The sequence below is a fragment of the Vipera ursinii genome (assembly GCF_947247035.1).
Source record: "Vipera ursinii genome assembly, chromosome: 2".
NCBI lineage: Eukaryota > Metazoa > Chordata > Lepidosauria > Squamata > Viperidae > Vipera > Vipera ursinii.
Genome location: NC_139513.1, coordinates 83026823 through 83047973, shown reverse-complemented (window position 1 = coordinate 83047973; position 21151 = coordinate 83026823). Strand labels below are relative to the sequence as shown.

The 21151-nt window shown below is 38.1% G+C and overlaps 1 protein-coding gene across 1 annotated transcript in view; it reads right to left on the bottom strand.

Moving 5' to 3' along the window:
• Positions 1–21151, bottom strand: part of TBC1D9B (TBC1 domain family member 9B) — a 40818-nt gene that overhangs the window by 2317 nt on the left and 17350 nt on the right. The window contains exons 9-21 of the mRNA XM_083352290.1: positions 18370–18520; positions 17382–17596; positions 16446–16563; positions 14241–14526; positions 12898–13027; positions 11357–11455; positions 9442–9510; positions 8268–8505; positions 5997–6062; positions 3943–4014; positions 3554–3604; positions 1291–1344; positions 1059–1162 (exon numbers count right to left, since the gene is read on the bottom strand). Of these exons, the coding sequence (XP_083208416.1) occupies positions 1059–1162; positions 1291–1344; positions 3554–3604; positions 3943–4014; positions 5997–6062; positions 8268–8505; positions 9442–9510; positions 11357–11455; positions 12898–13027; positions 14241–14526; positions 16446–16563; positions 17382–17596; positions 18370–18520 (1653 nt within the window). The remainder of the gene's footprint in view (positions 1–1058; positions 1163–1290; positions 1345–3553; positions 3605–3942; positions 4015–5996; positions 6063–8267; positions 8506–9441; positions 9511–11356; positions 11456–12897; positions 13028–14240; positions 14527–16445; positions 16564–17381; positions 17597–18369; positions 18521–21151) is intronic.

Below are 21151 nucleotides of genomic sequence, written 5' to 3'. Positions count from 1 at the left end.
TAATAAGGTGAAAAATCTTCAAATGGATAATGCAAAGCTAATGTCCAATTCTAGTAGATGCTCTCATAATCCTCTCAAGTTAACATACATCCCAGCAATAGCATATTAAATTTCCATTTGAGATATTCACACTGTAAAAATGTAGACAATTGTTACATATTAATGATCCAGAACAGAAATACCTACTAATAGTGGCAACGTATTTATATGTACTGCCACATGAGTGGGCATTTAACTCTAATATTTGTTGGTCAAATTCATCAACCAATGATAAAATAAACAATATTTTCACTTTGTAAGAAAGTCCTCTGGTTTAGACAATTAGAATGGAGGTACTTCAGAGTAGATTGGTGACTTTTAACTTTGAAATGTACTTCCATTTTTGATTGGGATGAGTTTAAAGCTATTTTTCATAATCACAAGTTGTGCACCTTGTTTTCTTATATAATCATGTATAGACTCTACTTTGCTTGGAATCTTTTATTTGTAATGCTAAAAAACTAAACCAAGATGTTAATTCATTTTTCCTATTACCACAGTCCTAGTATCTGGCATTGTTTCAATATAACTCTTCTATCCTGGTTTCGGTGATCCTGATGTAAGAGTTAAAATAATCTCTAAATAAAGAACCTACTTTTTGATTGCTTTGGTCATTCCAGAATTTTACAGAATGCAAATGTTGAGTCCAAATCCTTGTAAGGGCATGCTTTATCAATCCATTTTATAGGGAGGGAGAGAGCACGAGTGAGCAAAAAAGAAAATAAATTCTAGCTTCAAACTCCCACCTCTATTATAATAAATTATCCTATAACAAATTATCTTTCAAAAGTAATATTATTCAAACATGGCACAGGTCAAATCACTTCAGTTTCTTCCTTAGTTCTGATAACATGACAATTTTCCTTAAAGTGAACAATACTTCACAGACAGACAGACATAGATAACTCAATAAAAAGTTACACTAGAGTATTCAAACGTTCTAGCTTGGTCTAACGTTCCAAAAATCTCTCCTTCAAAGAAACCATTTTAAATCCATAGATTCTCCAGCAACTTTCTACCTGACTCATCTTAGGGAGATCTTTGATTGTTTCTTTTCTGGCATCTTTCTCCTTGGCCCACATTCGCAGGTGGTATCTGTAATCATGAGGACTTGTGCCCCTCTCTGCAAGGAAGATTAATTCAATATAAATAATGCATATTATGAACTCTGGTAATGTCAGCATTGCCCAGGGATTTCTTTTAGAGCAGGACATCTGTAAGGAAACTACCATCAATAAGAACACTTCTTACCTTGATCTTTGGATTCCCCATCTCTTCCTGATTTATCTTCCTGAACATCTGTTTCTATAAAATCAAGCACATTAAGAATAAAAGCTATTTTTATTAGAAGCAGGGTATGACAGAACAAATAAATGTTTACCCTAATATTGCATCTAGACTGAAGTACATGTAATGAAGATTCCGGATCAAAGTTAAGGAAAGACTACCGTGGTTACTGTAGAAAAAAACTACAACAGACTAAAAATAGGTGAGGTCGCTAACTCAATTTCCTTTGCCCTGAATACGGCTTTTCCTTTTAAAAGCTGGTTCTGCTTTTTTAAACTACAAAGGGGAAATTAATTTAACTGAATATTTGTAAGCAAAAAACTTTCGACTTAGAATTTTTTTTAAAAAAGGGTTACTTATATTTTTTGTTCAGGGTTATTGTTTTTATCATTTAATTTTTAAAATGCACTATGAAAAGAAATTAAATGGGAGAAAAAAACCCAGAAAATAAGCAGTAACCAGATATTTTAAAATTCAGAATACAGCAACAGTGTAATGGTAGGACAGATTTTAGATACAAATAAAGGGTTTAATAAAAAAAAGTTCAATTAATATGAAATGTAATGTCACAAACAGGTGCCCTTTTTTAATGATATGCTTTAAATGGGATCAGGGAAGTCCTTTCTTACAAAGCACCCCTAAATACAATAAAAACAATCTTTAGAGATATAAGATATTTGATTATCAGACTCTGAACACAAAGCACAAAACACGATATATGGTATGGGTATCCCAGAAAGCCTGATTCTTAATTTTTGAAAATAAAAGGTTGTACCAGATGATCCATAAAATATATGTTCATATGTTTATATGAAGAAAACAGTACGAAGGTCTTCTGAAAGAAGAAACTACTTCAGCCACATATTTGACATGGCAAGGAAAGAAAAAAAAAGACTGCAATATCATAAGTGTACAATGATCAGCAGGAAAAAAATGGAGTAAATCACAAAACCTAGTTTGAAATAAAAGCATTTCCTTCTGGGGGAAAAAATCTCAATGCTTTCACCTGGAAGCATTTGGAAACACTGCTCCCAATAAAATGCAATAAAAGATCATCCATGCAGGGGGTAAGAGAAGGTCCCCTTCCCTGCATTGCTCCATGTCAGCATAAAAGAATCTCCTCCATAACAGGATCTTGAGCTTTGTGGTGAAAAAAGGGGAATCATGCCCTGCAACTCGTTCATTACAACAAATGGAGCCCAAGTCGGAGATTAACAAGCACTTGAGGTTTTTTTTAAAAGTAAATCCAAATACGTGGAACAAACTAAAGAGTGATTTTCATCGGGGTGTGTATGTGTTTAAAAAACCTCCAATGGAAAGAAGGTGGAAGTTAACAGGGTTAGACTCATCATCACTGACATTCCGTGATCAAGCAAAGAAGAGAGTTCACTTCAGATGATCAGACAGAGATTTCTGTATTTTCAAACGAGATACCTTAACTTTTCTTTCAAGGGATGTCACAGTTGATTCATGATGTCCCAGCCAAGATTGCAACAACTTGAACATTAGACATTAAGCTGATTTTCTTTGCAAATTTCACTTCTTGCTAATGTCCTTGTAGCCTGCATTTGGTCTTGGATAAGATCAATATTCTGATCTCTAAACCCAAGACAGGTTTTTCTGACCGTCATAACACAAATGGCCACAGAGTGTAGAGCCCAGTGGATGGATGGAAGGGCATGGTTGCGTTGTAAATCTACCAGGCCAACTGGAGCTCAGCAGACTGCTGAAGTCAAAACACCTCTTCCATGCACTGTGAACTGTCTGAAAGGGAGTCTTCTATCATGATAGCAGGGAAAGGGCACTTTACTGGTCAACTAACTTGGATTCACTTGCCTCAGCAGTGGACTTCAGATGAGATGGAATCTCTGTTGTCGGGACACACATCAAAAAAGAGATGCAGAATTGTCTTTGTGAATGAACACAAGTATATGATATTTTATACTGAAAACATTTTTAAAAGCTTTTTGTTTAGCTTTGGAACATTGGCCAATGATTTGCAGCTTCCCTGCTGCTGGGTTGTACACTACTGTCAGATTAATTTTCAAAGTGGTTTGTGCACAATGGGTTAGAAACGGGGATGAGATGACTAAGGAAATGAAATACTATGGCAGATGGTTTAGTTGTAACATCTGTGGCTTGAAGAAATTCTGAAGCAATTTCATTTTATATTAAGCAGGTCACTTTAGCACATCAACAGCAGCCTATCTTAGTTGTTCAGACTAACCTTGCAAATCACAACGTAGGAAGAGATCCAGTTCTGAGACAAAAGGAGATACTGGAGAGCAAAGGGAAGAGAGAAATAAAGAAGAAGGGCTTTAGAGGACAGGGAGAAATTCAGGAATGAGTGCAAGTCAAAATATAGAACAACAGAGAGAAGCCAAGAAAGAAACAAGTTATACAAGAGTTGAGCAAGATTTGAGTACCTTGGGCTGGAAAAAAAGTGATTAGTCTGATCTAGGTTTCATATACAAGTAATCATTACCATAAGCCATGACAGAAGCTAGAGCAGTTGTGGGACAATATTCTGATGGAAGAGGGAATAAGAAAATTCTGCTTGGCTTCAATGTGTTTTCATGCCCACTTTCCCTAGTAGATAAAATCTCTCATTTTTACCTTCAGTAGCATTATTATCTGTGAAGTAGTTTGTGGCTTCCTGAGCAGACTCTGCTTCCTCTGAACTGAAAGCTATACAAAGAGAAAACCATTATTGGATGTATATACTCTTGTTTCCTTAGGAATTACTTAGGGTAGCTCTATATATCTATCTCTGATTACAGTACTGGACTTCAGTCAATTGCTTATATCCAGTGGAATCTTTCCACTCAGAAAAGGCTCTCTGACCCAGCGGAAACTTCCACAAACAAAAAAGGGAGGAGGGATTTTTAAATGATTCTCCTTTTGCTTCCACAACTTTTCTGTCCACCCTTCAAATCTGTTCTGGAGGATTTGGGAGTTCTGAAACAGCACTGGAGAGACAAGTGGGTAGTAGGAGAAAGAGGAACTCTGTAGGAACAAAAGCTGCCTTTTCAGAATGTGAAGGCTGCTTTTATTTGTTCAGGTAGTAACCTCTTACATTTATTTAAGGCAATTTCTAACTATGTAAACAAACAAAAACAAAGCAGCCCTAATTAACCTTGATAATTCTCCAGGGAATGTAATTTCAGGGCAATGTAGAATTGATGTTAGGCTTTACATGTCTTAACTTGGCTGCAATGCTCAGACTGGCTGAAATATTTCAGAGCCACAACACAGCATAACTCAGTTAGAATATTTATCACAAATATTTAGTGCAAATTTATTGCACACCTAATAAGGACAATCTTTCTTGAAGACTATATTGGCCACGAGCTGCTGGAAGAACAAGAAGTATTAACAGGGTCCTTCTTCCAATGAAAATAATTCTACAGGCAGTTACTATGTCAAAGCTAAGCATTAATCATGAATTGTTCTAGAACAGGGGTCGGCAACCTCGGCTCTTTTATGACTCGTGGACTTCAACTCCCAGAATTCCTGAGCCAGCAGCTGGCTCAGGAATTCTGGGAGTTGAAGTCCACGAGTCATAAAAGAGCCGAGGTTGCCGACCCCTGTTCTAGAAAATGGGCTAGTTCAGCTATTACACAGTCAGAACTGAAGAAGCTTCTTGGATGAGAAACAAAACATTTTCAAAGAAAAACAAAGTCTGGTTGCCTTTTGGAAAAGCACCTTTGAGGCAGTTAGTAAGCAATGACTACTAATACTTTAGCTGAATTTAAAACAAAATTTCTTCTACTTAAATGTTGATAATATCCCAGTTTACTTTTCTTCCCTCAGCTCAGATATATACTCAGGAGCTAAATGGAGTCTGTGACGAGAGGAGCATGTTAGGAAGTGCTCACGTCAATTGCCTGTTTTACTGCTGTATTTCACATGGTGATCAGGGCTTCCAACACTAGCACTACATTACAGTCTTCGGAATATTTCCACAATTTTAATAGGTCTACACACCCAAAGAGAGGCATTGTCTACATTACAGTAGACAATCTTCCTTTCTATACAAAAAGATATGACATAAGTGGAAACAAACCCAACAACCCACGCACTCAGCCAATACGTACAAATCATTCTGCAAAACTATTAAAATTAGGCAGGGATGAAAAAGCTCACAGAAAATTGAAACTAGAAAGCCCTGTGCCTTATGAATATATTAATGAGTACGTTCACTAATAGCCACATCATCAATTCATACAAATTAAGCCAATTAGGATTTACAAGGCAAATATATATAATAATTAAAAGCTGTCTTGGGGCTACATGTCATTTGTTAAATTCTGTACATAGAATAATTCTGTCTTCCTTTTTATGGTAATGGGCCAATCCTAACTATTGTGTGAAGAAACAACGGTTAAACTCACCTAGGCCCATCTCTTAACAAAGCATATAAAGAAAACACAGCCTTTTCTGCCAATGGGCTTTTTCATTAATTTGAGTGTGGATGGAGAAATGAAAGCCTCTCTACCTATGTACACGAAATCTCTGCATACCTATACTAAAATAGGGAGTATTATTTATGTTCTTATGGGTAGAATATTGCAACCACTTATATGTACCATCAGTCTAGTAAATTTAGTAGAAAAGCCTTAAGAAATTTGTAATCTTAAATTCCCAGAAGCGTGAAAGCAGTGGATCACCTGGAGGCAAATGGAGTTTGTAAAGGAGTTTCAGCTTCTCAGTCAGATCACCATGATACATTCCACCTGTTGGGATCAAAAGAAATACTTAAGATTTTAGAAGTATTCCTAGATAGCTTTTTTCAGATTCTTATGCTTAATAACTATGATGTACAAGTTTAGCTAGAAAAGGTTTTCCTATTCCTACGATTATCTCTGAGATTAAAACTTGTTTTTATGCTTTTTCTCTCAACGTGATTTTCATTTATTTATTTATATCAATATACTTATGCCACCTCTTCTAGCAATTCTAGATGGCTTGTAGTCTATGAAATTAAAACATCCATAAAATCACCATTATCACCATTAACAAATCTCACAGTAAACAGAACATTGTAAGTAGTATTAATAAAAACCATTGGATACAGAGGCACATCTGATCGCAGGGGGCATGCTGCTCTAAGAGAAAGAGGGAGGGAGGGAGAGAAAGAGAGAGAGAGGGGGGGGCAATAGTGGGAATGGCATTCTATGGATTCCAACCTGCCTAGGTTCTTTTAGATTGATAGCCAGACCATTCTCTCTGTGGCTATAGGCCATTTGGAGCAGGCAAATTCTACTTGGAGAAAATGTTTCCATAATAAAGACCCAAGCTATAGATGGGTTTACAGGTAATCCTCAACTTTCAGCTACTCATTTAACAACTATTTGAAGTTACCATGGCTCAGAAGAGGTGCTTTCTGGTCCGTCAAGCACTTCCAGCCATTGTAAAACATTGCCCCCCACCCCACAGTCATATGACTGTGACATGGGTGCTCAGAAGTCTGTTCACACTTACATCCCGTTACCAAGCAACCTCTGAACATGTGACTGCAATCTGTAATCTTCTCTGCTAGTTCCCCAGAAAGTCAGTGGGGAAGTAGATAGAAAGGTTGCAAGCTGCTACCATTTGCCAAATGATTTCCCCTCCCTTCCCCGCATACATATAAGATTTTAGAATTAACTATAAAAAAGAAATGGTTTCTCATGGAAAATAGACTTATTTTGGCTATCTTGGCTATTTCTTAAGCCATAAGAAAGATAAGTTACTTCATGATTTTAGAAAATAGACGACAAGGGACTAAAAATTCTAAGAAGAAGGAAAAAAATACAACCCTATTCTTGATTTCAGATAACATCAGGACTCACAAAATGATACAAAAGATTATAATATTGGAAACATTAAAGGAGATTGTTGAAGAATGGAGCCAGAAATTAGTAACTACAATATCAACACTGTTGGTAATGATGTCTGCTTCTGTGGATAAACTATGTCCAAAAGATGTTAATGAAGGGATGACAGATATGTAATAAATTTTATCTGGCAAGAAAGAAAAACTATGCAAAGTGGAACTACAAATCGCAGGCCAAGAAAATGATTTTGAAAATGACAGATTTATAAATAAAACTGGATGAAGCTTAAAAAATTTAAAGGGAAATACAAAGGATAAACCAAGAGAATGGTCTGGAAAATGTTTTCTTATTGGATTTAAAAAAAACCAGACTTGTTGAAGCCTTGAAGAAATCTGTGATGGGATCAAGAAGAATTAAAAAGAAATCAAATTCTGTGACAATATTGATTGAATTAAATATTAAGACTCCTAGAAACAAAAGAAAGGGATATAAACTTATTTTATTTGATCAGGGGTAAAATAAACCATTTTTTGGTTTACGGACTTTTTGCTTATATCAAGATCGAAAAAATAATGTTTAATAGATTTGTTGATAGATAGCAATCACAGGCAATCAATAAGTAAGTATTCTAACTATAAAGATAAAGGAATTTGGCAGAGAGACACCAGCTTGTCTAAAGTCATTGAACTTATATTGAATCATGGAATAATTTGAATAATTTGAGTCAGACCATACCTATTCATGCTTCTATCAGTCAAATACAGGTATTATACAAATAGCTTAAAACTGTACGTAGCTTTGGTTGATTTCTGAGTAGAAGACAAAATGGTCAGAAAAACTATTATTTTTATCTACCCTGCGAGGAAGAAATTGTCATTGAATTTTGCAGTTTTGTTTGGGGCTGCTATACCTGAACCAGATGACCACTGGGTGGCAATACAGAACGAGAATTTTCTGTATTTGTAGAGACTGCAGCCACTGATAAGGACAGCCTCAGTCTCAATCCCAGCTCAAAGACCCCTCCACTTGAAATCCAAACAGCTGCACAACTCTAGTGTTGTGTTACTTTTCAACAATGATTTAACATATAAGACTAGATACTATTTCAGAAAAGCTACTTACTCATGCCTGTTGCAAACTCTTTAAAGTTGATAAGAGAATCTTTGTTTTCATCCAGAAGTCGAAACATTCTTTCTGCAAGCACTGGTGTGTGGAGTCCACAAGACCAAGGTGTAAGGGAAGCAAACAAGTCTTTGAACTGTTCAAGGTTGATGCGGTACTGCTCTAAGTAGGGTAGGCTTTGGTCTTGTTGAGTAGCTGAAGCATGATTTCCCCAGTAACAGCTCATTAAGTGTTTTGCCTACAAACAAAACGAATGATTTATTTACTAGATCTGCATTCCGCCTTTATCATGTACAATTCAAAGTAACATACAGAAGCTTCCTCTTCCTCTTTCCCCAAAACAACACTGTGAGCGAGGTCGGGCTGAGAGTGAGTGAGTGGTACTTTTCTTTTAATCTGTAAGCCTTGAATATATAACTTAAAGGTTTAGATATGGCCTTTAATCAGTTCTGAAACATGCAAGACAATGAAAATGATAATTATAAAGAATCCAATCAATTCGCACACAGAACCAAGCAGAAAATGTTCAATAATGGAGGAGGACAGTTTGGAAATAAAATAGGGTTTTCTGGAAGTTTTACAGCCTTTGAAATGTTTGTTTTAACACCGTAATGAACACTCTACTGCTTTACTCTACTGCTTTTCTTTAACCGTAATAATTTGAAAGGCCTTGGCTGAAAGCACAACAGTCTTCGACCTCTGCATTTGGAAAATTAGGAATTCATGTTTGTTAAGTAAGAAAGACTATTATGTGACATTGCTAATTCTAAACAAAACGCAGAGAGAAGTCAAGGCAAAGTATTTTGTCCCCAGCTCCTCAGAAGTTGCATCTATGATTGGAGATTGGTTGAAATACTGCTCTTTTCCCCAAAGAAAAACTAAATAAATCTTACGTATTTTTTAGCATCACAGGATGTGATGTAATGAAACAAAATCAAACTAAACTAAACAAAAAGCTGAATCAGCCTAACAAAATAAGATCCCTTTTAATTTTGTTGAATTTCTCTGTTTTCTCAACTACAAAAATAAACCCAAACTGTCTGAACATAAAAGTCTTTTTAATACACCACCAGCTTGGACGCTGGCATTGCTGTAATTTAAAGTTTTCATAAGCATACTTTATCTCTACTTGCAGCAATAATAAAGAGGATAATGCTTTGTCAGGGTCTCCCACCTTAAATACTACATAAAGATCTTCTAATTCTTGCATAGAAAAGCCAATGTCTCCAGATACAGCTCGGACCTGCAGAAATCACAGCAGCAAATATATCTTAGTTCTGTCAGCTGGGACTTTGGAAAAATAGATTTAATTAAAGGAGGAATCTATATTTTTAAAAAGCACGGCAAAGTAACTTTTGTAAAAAAAACAACAAAACCTGATGATTTTGAACAGAACGTTGCCTGTATTTGTGAGGTAGTGATCTGTAAGATCAGAAGATTCTAAAAACTAAAAACTGAATAACAAATAAAAAGAACAATTCTATTCTCTTGAACTGAGTCAATAAGCACAAAAAAGGTGGTCAACAGTATTATATGTATTTCCTGCACTCAGTGCACTATAATTGGAAGCAGGAACAGGAAATGGGTCGATTTTTTCTTCCGCTCAGCTTTTTTATCCTTAACGTGCTCACTGTCAAACTTCTACAAGGGCATTAGAGACAATTGCTTGACATCTGATGCTATCTGGAGGGAAGGGATACCACAAACAAGAGACAAAAACAGCAGCTAGAAAATGTGAAAGCCACTCTTCCCTTGAGATTCCCAGATAGAGCAATTCAGAGAATTGAAAGGTCACTATTTCCTCTTACATTTTCAGTAGGAGAAAATAAAGACAGAAAATTAGCTAGTATGAGTCTATATGGTAAATCTGTCAAGGTGCTTTCATAAAAAAGACTGGAATGTTTTCAAGCCAACAGGTTATGGGATAAAAATTAAAAAAAGAAATCACAATGCTCCTTATGAGGAAAAAAACAACCCTCATTTGGCTTTATTAACTTTACTAACAAATTATTGCATTGCGAACTTTTGCCGATTCAAATAAATCTGCCTGCACTCATAAGACAGGAGAACACAGGAAAGAGTGAGTTTATAGCACATTGGAATACATATGCAGCATGCTGAATGCATACGTGACACATGGAAATACATCTGCAGTGTGCTTGAAACTAATCCTTCTCCTGATTTCCAGAATATTCTAAGTTGGAGTTATAGAAGCTGTCAGGTTTTAGTATTATGCTGCCCCTCATCTAAGGCAAGAATTGCACTAAGCATGTTTTTAGACTTATTGGATTTGAGAACAAAATGGACTTATGAATAGCCTCTCTTTAAGTAGGGGATTTATTTATTTTATTTATTTATTTTATTACATTTATATACCGCCCTTTCCCGAAGGACTCAGGGCGGTTTACAGGGTGATTAAAAAACAAAGATACAAAAGTAAAAAACAGATTAAAAAATTATATTCGTCTCTGCATAAATAAAACCCCAGTTAAAATTAAGATTAAAGCTAAAATTAGAATTCTCAGCCTGGGCCAGAGAGCTCGAAGAGCCAGGTCTTCAGGCCCTGGCGGAATGAACGGAGATCGGGGGCAGTCCTCAGCTCCACTGGCAGCTGGTTCCAAAGGGCAGGCGCACCCACTGAGAAGGCCCTATCCCTGGGTGTCGTTTGTATTATTTGTACCTATATCAGAATCGACTAAAATGCCAGAAGAAAAAAACTTTCTATTTTTCTGGAACAATTAATTAGGATTGGTAGCAGGAAAAACAGAGAATGCAAGAGAAAGGAACAAAAATTATAGAATTATGCCAAATGCTGGGGCCGTAAAATCTTCAGCTTAATACTGGTCTTAAGGGAGATTGATAATACTTCTAATCAATATTCAAATTAGCAATATACCACGACATACTATTACTGTATATTACCACACTACACACCTTGCTGTAGAAAATAAAGAATAACATGGCAAGTAGTTATTTATCTAATTTACTTCTTTATATTATTTAGCTTAACCTAGCCTCAAAGATTCCAAATAGGAGATACAAAATCAGTTAACTTAATACATGATTTTAACAATATGGATATGACTTACCACACTTCTCTTAGCAGTGTCTTCTAAAGAATGGATTACCTTTAATCTTTGTTTAAAACGCATCTGTTCAATGTCAGCCGCTTTCAAGTGGCTGAATTTCTGCAGTGAAAATAAAAACTGGGGTTTATAACTAAATCCACAGAAAATACCACACGTTTTGGGGGAAAAACATACACTCATTTGATGGAATACTTTTACTTAGCAATTATTTCATTGATGATGAAGCAATGCTTGTAGAAGTGATAGCTCAGTAACCATGTTTGGAAGCCATGGGGGAAATGGAGCTAATTGATTTGTACTGCAAAAATAGGCCAAGCCACTAGAGCACAGGTGTCAAACTCGCCACATCACGTGACGTGTCATGATGTATCACGTCTCTTTTTGCATTGCCGGCAATGGGGGTGTGTGTGCGGCTTCGGTATGATGAAACCGGCCCGCGGGCCGGCAGTTTGACACTGCACTAGAGAGTAACAAAGAGGCAGAACTTTCGATATCTCTTTGCTCCCCCTTTGCACTCATCTGGAAGTCAGACTTGGAAGTTCTAATGGAAAGCGAAGAGAGAAAAGATACTGTATATTAGCCAATGGTAGCAGCAGTAAAAGCCACCTGAAAACATAGGATTGGCTTTAGGGCAGGGCTTTTCAATCTTTTCACCCATTGTACCACTTTTAGGATACGGCAACATCCAAGTACCACCAGTCACCTAGCAAGGTTTCAAAAACCTGATGAGCCCCGCAAAAAAGGGGAAAAGTGATGAAGTACAGTTAGTCCTCGACTTACAACAGTTTGCTTAGTGACTGTTCAAAGTTACAATGGCACTGAAAAAAGTGCTCCCCAAGCCACAGCCGACCAAGACACCTGCCTGGCTGCCCGCCCGGAGGCGCTCTTCCTCCTGTCTGAGGTTTTCATTGTTGTGAGCATTTCTGTTGAGGCTTGGCAGCGGGGATGGGGTAGGGGGGTGTTTGGTTTTTATTTCCCCCCCTCTGCTGGGTGGTTGCAGCAGGTTTTGGTTACTTCACATGACCCTGGGACACTGTAACCGTACATTCCCGCTGAATGGCGCTTCTGGGCTCAGCAGAAGCGCCAGGATCAGCGCCGAGCTCCAGCTGGAGACTGGCACTGATCCTGACGCTGCTGCTGAGCCCTGACAGCCCTGCAGCTCCAGCCATCTCTCACTCAGGCTTGCGCAGTGCTGCCACCGGTTCAGCTCATTCCCCTCCCCCACTACTTTTCTAGGATGGTCGCGTACCACTTGCCAGGTGCCAATGTACCACAGGTGGTACCTGTACCACTGGTTGAAAAGCCCTGCTTTAGGGAGCCAAAAACCAAAACTAATATGTTTTAAAAGAAAAATGGCTTAAGAAAGGAAAAATTACAGCTAAATGATTTATCTATTGCATTCTTCATAAAACAACAGGTGACTCCATACCTTGAATTTATGAATGCTTAAAGACATATCTTTGATTAACAGATATTACAAAGCCAGTATATAATTCATTTTAAAATACCAAAATAAAATGTAAGATTTGTTATATTTTGACCTCGTAGGCTGTTCTGATAAGTTCAAATATATCAATTTCCACTGGTGGATCATCCCCACTCGTCAATAAAGCATGGAGGTGAGGAATAGGTGGGAAAATACTCTGCCGATTAACCACATTGTCCAGATACCTACAAAAAATAAAATATCAGTACAGAATTTTGAATTAGTGCATAATCTGAAGATTATGGTCAGGAGGGTCTATACAATTTATTTAATAAAATACATGTCTAAGAAATCTTTCATGATAACCTGAAACTGATTTTAAAATTAAAATAATTAAAATGACATTTATGATTTAAGATACTTGATTCATTCATATATTCTAATTAAATTATATATTAATAACAATGTAATGCTATATTATTGTGTAATTAATATACTGTATATATTGAAGCATTTTGGTCTCTGATAAATAAAGGAAAAATGTAATAATCATATATAAGCCTATAGTATATATCTGTGATGGCGAACCTATGGCACGTGTGCCACAGGTGGCACGCAGAGCCCTCTCTGTGGGCACGCGTGCCATCACCCCACTCCTGGGCCTTCAGCTGGGTTTTATAAAACATTTTTGCTTTAGGCCTCTACCGCCGTATGCAAAAAAAAAGGTACAATCAATCAATCAATTTCAACTCGCGCGGGGGAAAAAAGATCTCGCAAAGTTGGAATTGATTGATTGAACTTTTTAGTCCCACCCAGTCTGCCGTTACCACCGCAGCCACGCCCACCCAATGGGCCATGCCCACCCAGCACCCGACGATACATAAGTGGGTTTTGGGTTGCAGTTTGGGCACTCGGTCTCTAAAAGGTTCGCCATCACTGGTATATATCATAACTGCAACTCAAAGTTCCCTTGTAAACTATATTTTTTCAGGACATATTTTTTGATGTGGCCCTGCTCTCATTCTCAGCCTGAAGCTGAGGCTATCTAACGTTGTATTTATCTGCTCTAACCATAAAATACTGTTATCATTTTTTCTGGACACAAGCAGAATTGTGCATGATTTGTGACACCTTGGTGGTGACTGCAGTGATGACGTAGCAAAGCCTGAAATCGGTCCAACTCCTGTTAGCCATTTTTGGCTGCTGCAGACATGGCACATTCCCCAGTTGGTACTTTTTTCTACTGGCTATTTTGGTTTGAGCAGTAGGAGATATTGGGCACAACACAATTTATGTATTATATGGGTTTCTTATTTACATATGTAATGATACAGAAATATCTGAATGGCAGGTACTTTGCACAATGCAGCAGAATTGGCTGAAACAGGATTATCATTTGAAGATGGAAAGTCCCCCCACCCCACCCCGGCTTAATTCTGAAATTAAAAACAAAACTACCTGCCCAAGACAGTCATGGCTTCACCTTCGTCGCAGCAATTTAACAGCTTGTCCATGTTGGCATCCAGGATGGCCAGGGATACCTGCAAGATGACCTTTATGCCTTCGTAGAAGAAACAGTCAACAATGACCACTGCGCTTTCAAAAGGCATGACGCTAAGGAAAAGTGTGAGGAACCAAGATAGCGATATGCTGGAAATGACTCCTAAATCTTGCATCTTCTCAGACAGCTGGGGAAGGCAATCTCTTGTTAGTTCTTCAAAGATGCCTTGGTCTACTAGTGCACCTGAATAGGCAACAGAGACAGAAGTGTTATCTATGGTATTGTGAGAGTTATTGTGAAACAGGGTTCCATTACAAACAAAGAGCTGATTTGTCCAAACCACATTTCAAATAAAATCTGGGGTCCTTCGGGAATAGGGCGGTATAGAAATTTAATTAATTAAATAAATAAATACTTTGTAATGAGCCCACATATGCATAGTCAGTACTTGATTGGCAAACTGGCTTCACTGTATGCTACTTATCCTCAAGGAAGTGATTAACATCAGTTATGAAATCCTACCGCAAAGTTTGAGTTGCAGCAGTTTTTCCCTAAGTGGAAATTATCTCTTGAAATAGAAACACAGGGTGATAAATATTAATCTGTTTTTAAGAAGGATGCACCATTTCTGATTTAGAACATTTTTCAAGCTTCTTTATCGCCACGTATTTGACAGCGAGATGAAACCTGAATTGGCAGATTCTGTACTGAATTTGTCCACAATAAAGTAACTTCTTTCTCATAAAATTATTAGGATTTTATATTTAGGTTTCATTTCTAAACTATCACTATACTTCTTGCCGCTGAATACTGATAATGTTACTTCTGATTTTATTGACATTCTCTGCAATTTCTTGCTAGATTCTTAAGATTGCCTGACCCCAGGTTATAATCATTCTAGCTCCTTAATTATTTTGAAAGGATGGTATCTTTTGCAGACTTGGAAAGAAACAATACTTTTCAACTCAGTGTTGATTAAAATCTTATCAGGAAGGCTGATATACTGCAAAAAATAATATGGTACAGCTCAAAAGAATATAAGGATGAGAACAGTTCATGTAGAGCTAAGAAGGGTGTGGAAATATACTGAAAGCTTGGGAATATCTGATTGGATTTCAAGAAGATATTTACCTATTATTTTAATTAAAAACAGTATTATTAAATGGGGTTGATATAAACCTACAGAAATACAATTTGAGAGAATCACAACAGAAACTCAATAAATAGATTGGCTATGAAAATTTGAGGATTTCAACACTGCAACATTTTTAAGGAGTTTGAATAAGATATAGTTATTCAGTTACATGGTTTTACCCAAACTTGAAAATGAAAAGACAGCTCACTTGATTAATTTGAACTGTGCAGTTCTAACAGTATTTTAATTATATAACAATCAGTGAAGCTTCAATCGATCAGAAGAGAGCTGGAAGGGACCTTGAAGTTCTTCTAACCCTAACCCCCTGTTCAAGCAGGAGGCCTTATACCATTTAAGACAAGTGACTATCCAGTCTCTTCTTAAAAACCTCCAGTGATCAAGTACGCACATCTTCTGATGGCAAGCTAATCTTTTATTTTTATTTTTTTTATTTTAATCCCATTTATATCCCGCCCTTCTCCGAAGACTCAGGGCGGCTTACAATCTAAGCCAGCATTTCCCAACCTTAGGAACTTGAAGATGCGTGGACTTCAACTCCCAGAATTCCCCAGCCAGCTATGCTGGCTGGGGAATTCTGGGAGTTGAAGTCCACGCATCTTCAAGTTCCTAAGGTTGGGAAACGCTGATCTAAGCACAAATCAATGTGCTTAGCAATAGCCTTCATTCTATGTATATGCCTGCTTATTAGGGCTTTCAGGGGGGGGCCCAAGCGGCATTATTACAAAGTCAGCTTAATTGCCCCCGACAATCTGGGTCCTCATTTTACCTACCTCGGAAGGATGGAAGGCTGAGTCAACCTTGAGCCTGGTGGGATGCGAACCTGCGCTAATTGCAGGCAGCTGGTGTTACTTAAGGAGGCATTAGCCCACTGCTCCACCAAGGCTCTTTTGAACATTCATCGACTTGTCCTAAAGACGACTCTCCAACTATCTTGCAACTAAAGCTCTCTTGCTCTGACTGTTCAGATTCTTTTGCGGCACAAATCTCAGCTTTCAAAGTGACTTACCAACCACTCTAGTGTTATAGTAATCTGGCAGCATTCTCTCACACAGGGCTACAAGGAGCCAGAAAGCTTCTTCTTCGTTACAGTACAGAAGCAGGACTGATGTCACTATGTTCATGGCCTGACAAATATGAAGACAAACATGCATATACATAGCCGTTTATATTGGGTAGGAAGCATATTTAAAAAGGCAAGTATTTGTTAGCTTGTCAATTTGTCGGAGCCTCAGATATAAATTATAAATGAAGAGGATGTTGTATAGCTCAGAATCATGTCCTTGGCTCTATGCAACTACTTGGAGAAAGTAGGTACATCTGGAAACCTTTGTGTTAAATATTAAGCACAAGATAGAAACCTTTGTTCTATAATAAACATTTTAATGTATTTTGCAGTTTGTCAATGCCCCGCCCGTCAATCTGTTAATAACCTTTAGTCAAGACTATATAAATACCACTGTACCCAAATATTATCCAATATATTATAATAATAAAACAGTATAAACAGAGAGAGAGAGAGAGAGAGAGAGAGAGAGAGAGAGAGAGAGAGAGAGAGAGAGAGAGAGAGAGAGAGAGAGAGAGTGTAGGTCCCTGTTCCTGAAATGTCACTGGGAAAATGAAAGAGGAAGAGAGATATTCTCATCTGCCCTTATATGATCTCACTAATCCTCTCTCTTCCTCCTCTCTCTTCCTCCAGAACTCTTTCAGGGTAGAATCCCTCTTTCTCAAGAAGTGCATGAAGGTGGAAGGAGTCTACAAAACAGAGGCTGGGGAAAACCACACAATCTACAGATTGCTCAACTGTGCCCAAATAGTGCTCAAAAGAAGGCAATATACTCCTTCCAGGAAAGAAGGGAGAGACTGCCTTCCAATTCAAACTGTGGCCAAGTGGTGAGAAGGAATGCCATCAAACTACTAAGTAACCCAGAAATATCGCTCTTACCTGGCAGTATCCAATTGTAGGATTCCGAAAAGCGTATGCGGTTAGTACTCTTCTAAGTGCAGCAATTCCTAGTTCATTCTGAAAGGCAGGGTGCTCCGGCATTGAACGATGCAGGTCTCTTTCAATTTCCTCAGTGGCAAGGTTATATTTTCCCATAGACTGTTTCACCAAATCACTGTAATACCCAGGGTGAGTGGCCATCTCATTCCAAGCCCCTATATCGACACAGAAACATTATTTTTCTTTCCTACTGCGCTCAAGATGTGATTCAGGCTGAGGCTTCTACAAATAAAAGATTTCATGCGTGCTAGTTGTTTCCGACTCTAGGGGCCGGTGCTCATCTCTGTTTCAAAGCCGAAGAGCCAGCGCTTGTCCGAGGACGTCTCTGTGGTCATGTGGCCAGCATGACTAGACGCCAAAGGCACATGGAACACTGTTACCTTCCCACTGTAGTGGTCCCTATTTTTCTATTTGCATTTTTAAGTGCTTTCGAACTGCTAGGTTGGCAGAAGCTGGGACGAGTAACAGGCACTCACTCTGTTATGCAGCACTCGGGATTCGACCTGCCAAACTGCCGATCTTCTGATCGACAAGCTCAGAGTCCTAACCCACTGAGCCACCGCGTCCCTTTCCTGCAGATTATCAAGCCTTTTGCAGCCGTCTCACACTGAGAACTAAATGCATGATGTTAATAAGAATGATATATTTAGAAAGGATATTTTAAAGAATAGTACTTATTTTGCATCCCATTTTAGCAAACCTAAAGAAAAATACTTTGAGAAAAAAAACCCTCACAATTGTCTGAAGCAACTGGCTTAGAACTAAGAAATTCTAGCTCTGGGAACAATAATTGCTGACTTTTCAGGCCATCTGCAGTTTGGGGAGCAATTTCATTTTAATGGCAGTCATACTATACAATTGTTTAGCAGGGGAAAATATTTTCTCCTTAAGTCAGTAATCAATTGTGCACATTTAGCAAGAAAGTCACCTGAAAACAGGAGCCACAGTTCTCCACGAAGACTCTCTGGAATTCCTTTTTGCACCAGCTCACGGGTCTTGGCCGTCCGGTACATACACATGCCCCTCCCATATTCAAAAAAATGAATGTTCCAAGATTCTTCTTTCATTGTCTCCTTTGCCTGGAGAGGAAAAAAGCACAGAGGGGAATGTTGGGGAGAGGTATGATAATTTGGGTGTGATGATCATCATGAAATTCTGTGACTTACATATTTGCATCACAAATACATAATCACAACGATGCCAGAATTTTGTAACAGTGCAAATACATAATGGTGGCATATGCACGATGGTGCCATCATTTGCAGGTTGTTATTCTGACATCATTGTGATTTGCTGCAGATACCACAAGCCACTGGAAACTTCAGCAGCTCCAAGTATTTTTCTCCTTCTCCTCCAGTGCAGCATTTTCACTCTATTGGTAATTTATAAACACTGATCTCTAATAGCAACTTAGAAAGATATTGCAACAGAAATACATGAAATATGATATAAAAAGGTTTTCCTCTGAATTGATTAAAAAGGAATTAGAGTGGGAAATACTAGCATGGTTCTTGAACTGTATTATGTAGATTGGCATACCGTAAAATGAATTTGATCTCAATCTACAACTGTGTCAGAACACAGATTAGCACTTTACTCCATCTCAGAAGTTAACTTTCTTAGATGTTTAAAACATGATTGCAAACATGTCTTAATGAACACATTACTAACAGCTAGTTTGGTTAAGGTGCTAGGTTATAAACCAGGAGAGTATGAGTTTTAATCTTCCCTTAGCTCTAGACTAGACTAGACTAGACTAGACTAGACTAGACTAGAGGCGGAAGGGACCTTGGAGATCTTCTGGTCCAGTCCCCTGCTCAAGTAGGAGAACCTATACCAGGGGTAGGCAACCTCGGCTCTTTTATGACTCATGGACTTCAACTCCCAGAATTCCTGAGTCAGCTCTGGGAGTTGAAGTCCATGAGTCATAAAAGAGCCGAGGTTGCCTACCCCCGACCTATACCATCTCAGACAAGTGACTTTTCTTAAAAATCTAGCCTTTTCTTAAAAAATCTCTTGTGATGGAGCGCCCACGATTTCTGGAGGCAGGTTGTTCCACTGGTTAATTGTCTTCACTGTCAGGAAGTTTTTCCTTAATTCTAGGTTGCTTCTCTCTTTGATCAGTTTCCAAGCATTGTTTCTTGTCCTGCCCTCTGGTGCTTTGGAGAATAACGTGACCCCTTCAAATACTGAAATACTGCTATCATGTCTCCCCTATTTCTTCTTTTCTTTAAACTAGCTACACCCAAGTCCTGTAGCCGTTCTTCATATGTTTTAGTCTCCAGGCCTAGTCTCCAAGTTGGCGGAGTGATCTTGGGCAGTCACTCTCTCTCAGCCCAACTCACTTCACAGGGTTAGGGAAAATATGAGAAAAAAGCACGATGAATGCCACCTTTAGCTGTACAAAAAAAAGCAGCTTATAAGTCTAATGAATTATTACATACAATGTAGCACAATTAACTGAATTTAATTCATCTGGACTCTTTTGTAATACAAAACAATCTTAGATTAAAAATAAACATTGAACTAACTGTTCACTATAGCTTTTGCACTATTTGATGGGCTGGTTTTAAACAAAAATTCCATATTTTTTTATATGAACAGTTAATGTTAATAGATTTAATCTTGTTCAAACTTAGGATTCAAATATATAGCCTTGTTTCTTCTTACTGATTTCTTCATTATTTATTTATCTGTCAAATTTGTATGGCCACCATCTCACACAAAGTGCACACAATACAACCCACTATTAAAACTTTCTGCAAAACCAATTAAAACAGGAAACATAGAAAAAACAAAAGCAGCAGCAGAAGAATATCACCGTCATGCAAGCTTCCTAACACCAAGGAATCCATAGGCCTATTGAAAAAAACACACTTGTTTTATGGGCTTTCCAAAAGACAATAAACCTCATCTCATAAGGAATGATGTTCCAGAGAGTAGGTGCAATGGCAGAAAATGCTTGTCCTCTAGGTCCCATTGCATGTGATTCTCTCACAGATCGGACCCACAGCAGGCCTCTCCTGCCAGACCTTATGTGACGGTAGATCACAAAGGGGCAATTCCTCAAATAACATGACTCTATAACATGTAGGGCTTTAAAAGTCAAAACTGGCAACATGAATCGGATCTGAAAGCAACCTGGCAATCAATGTAGAGATATAAAACGTGACCTCTTTAGGGCACACATAACTGCCTGTGCCGCATTTTACACTGGTTGAAGCTTCCAGATAATCTTAGGGCAGCTCCATGTGGAATGCATTAGAATAATCCATAAGAGAAGTGACTATGATGTGAGTAACTGTGAGCAGAGACTCACGATCCAGGAATGAATATAAATGGTGCACAACCCAAAGTTGTGCAAAGGGCTTCCTAGAAATGACTATCTGCTCCTTGACCCCTAGTTTGCAAGTCGGGTATATCTGGGACAGTGCCATCCAATCTAGTATCAAAGATGGTAAAGTCTCAAATCCGAAAGGCCCTAAACCCAAAGCCATTCAATCTGTTGTTCAGATCTCATAGCCTTCAAGCATTGGGATAGGACATTCACAGCATTGTCTAAGTCACCAGGGGTGGAAAGATATAATTGAATATCATCAGCATACTGATCATATATCAGTCCCTGGTGATGGATGATCTCCCATAGCAGTTTCATGTTTGACAGGAGCAGAGACAGTATCAAACCTTGTGGTATTGTATATAGTACAGGC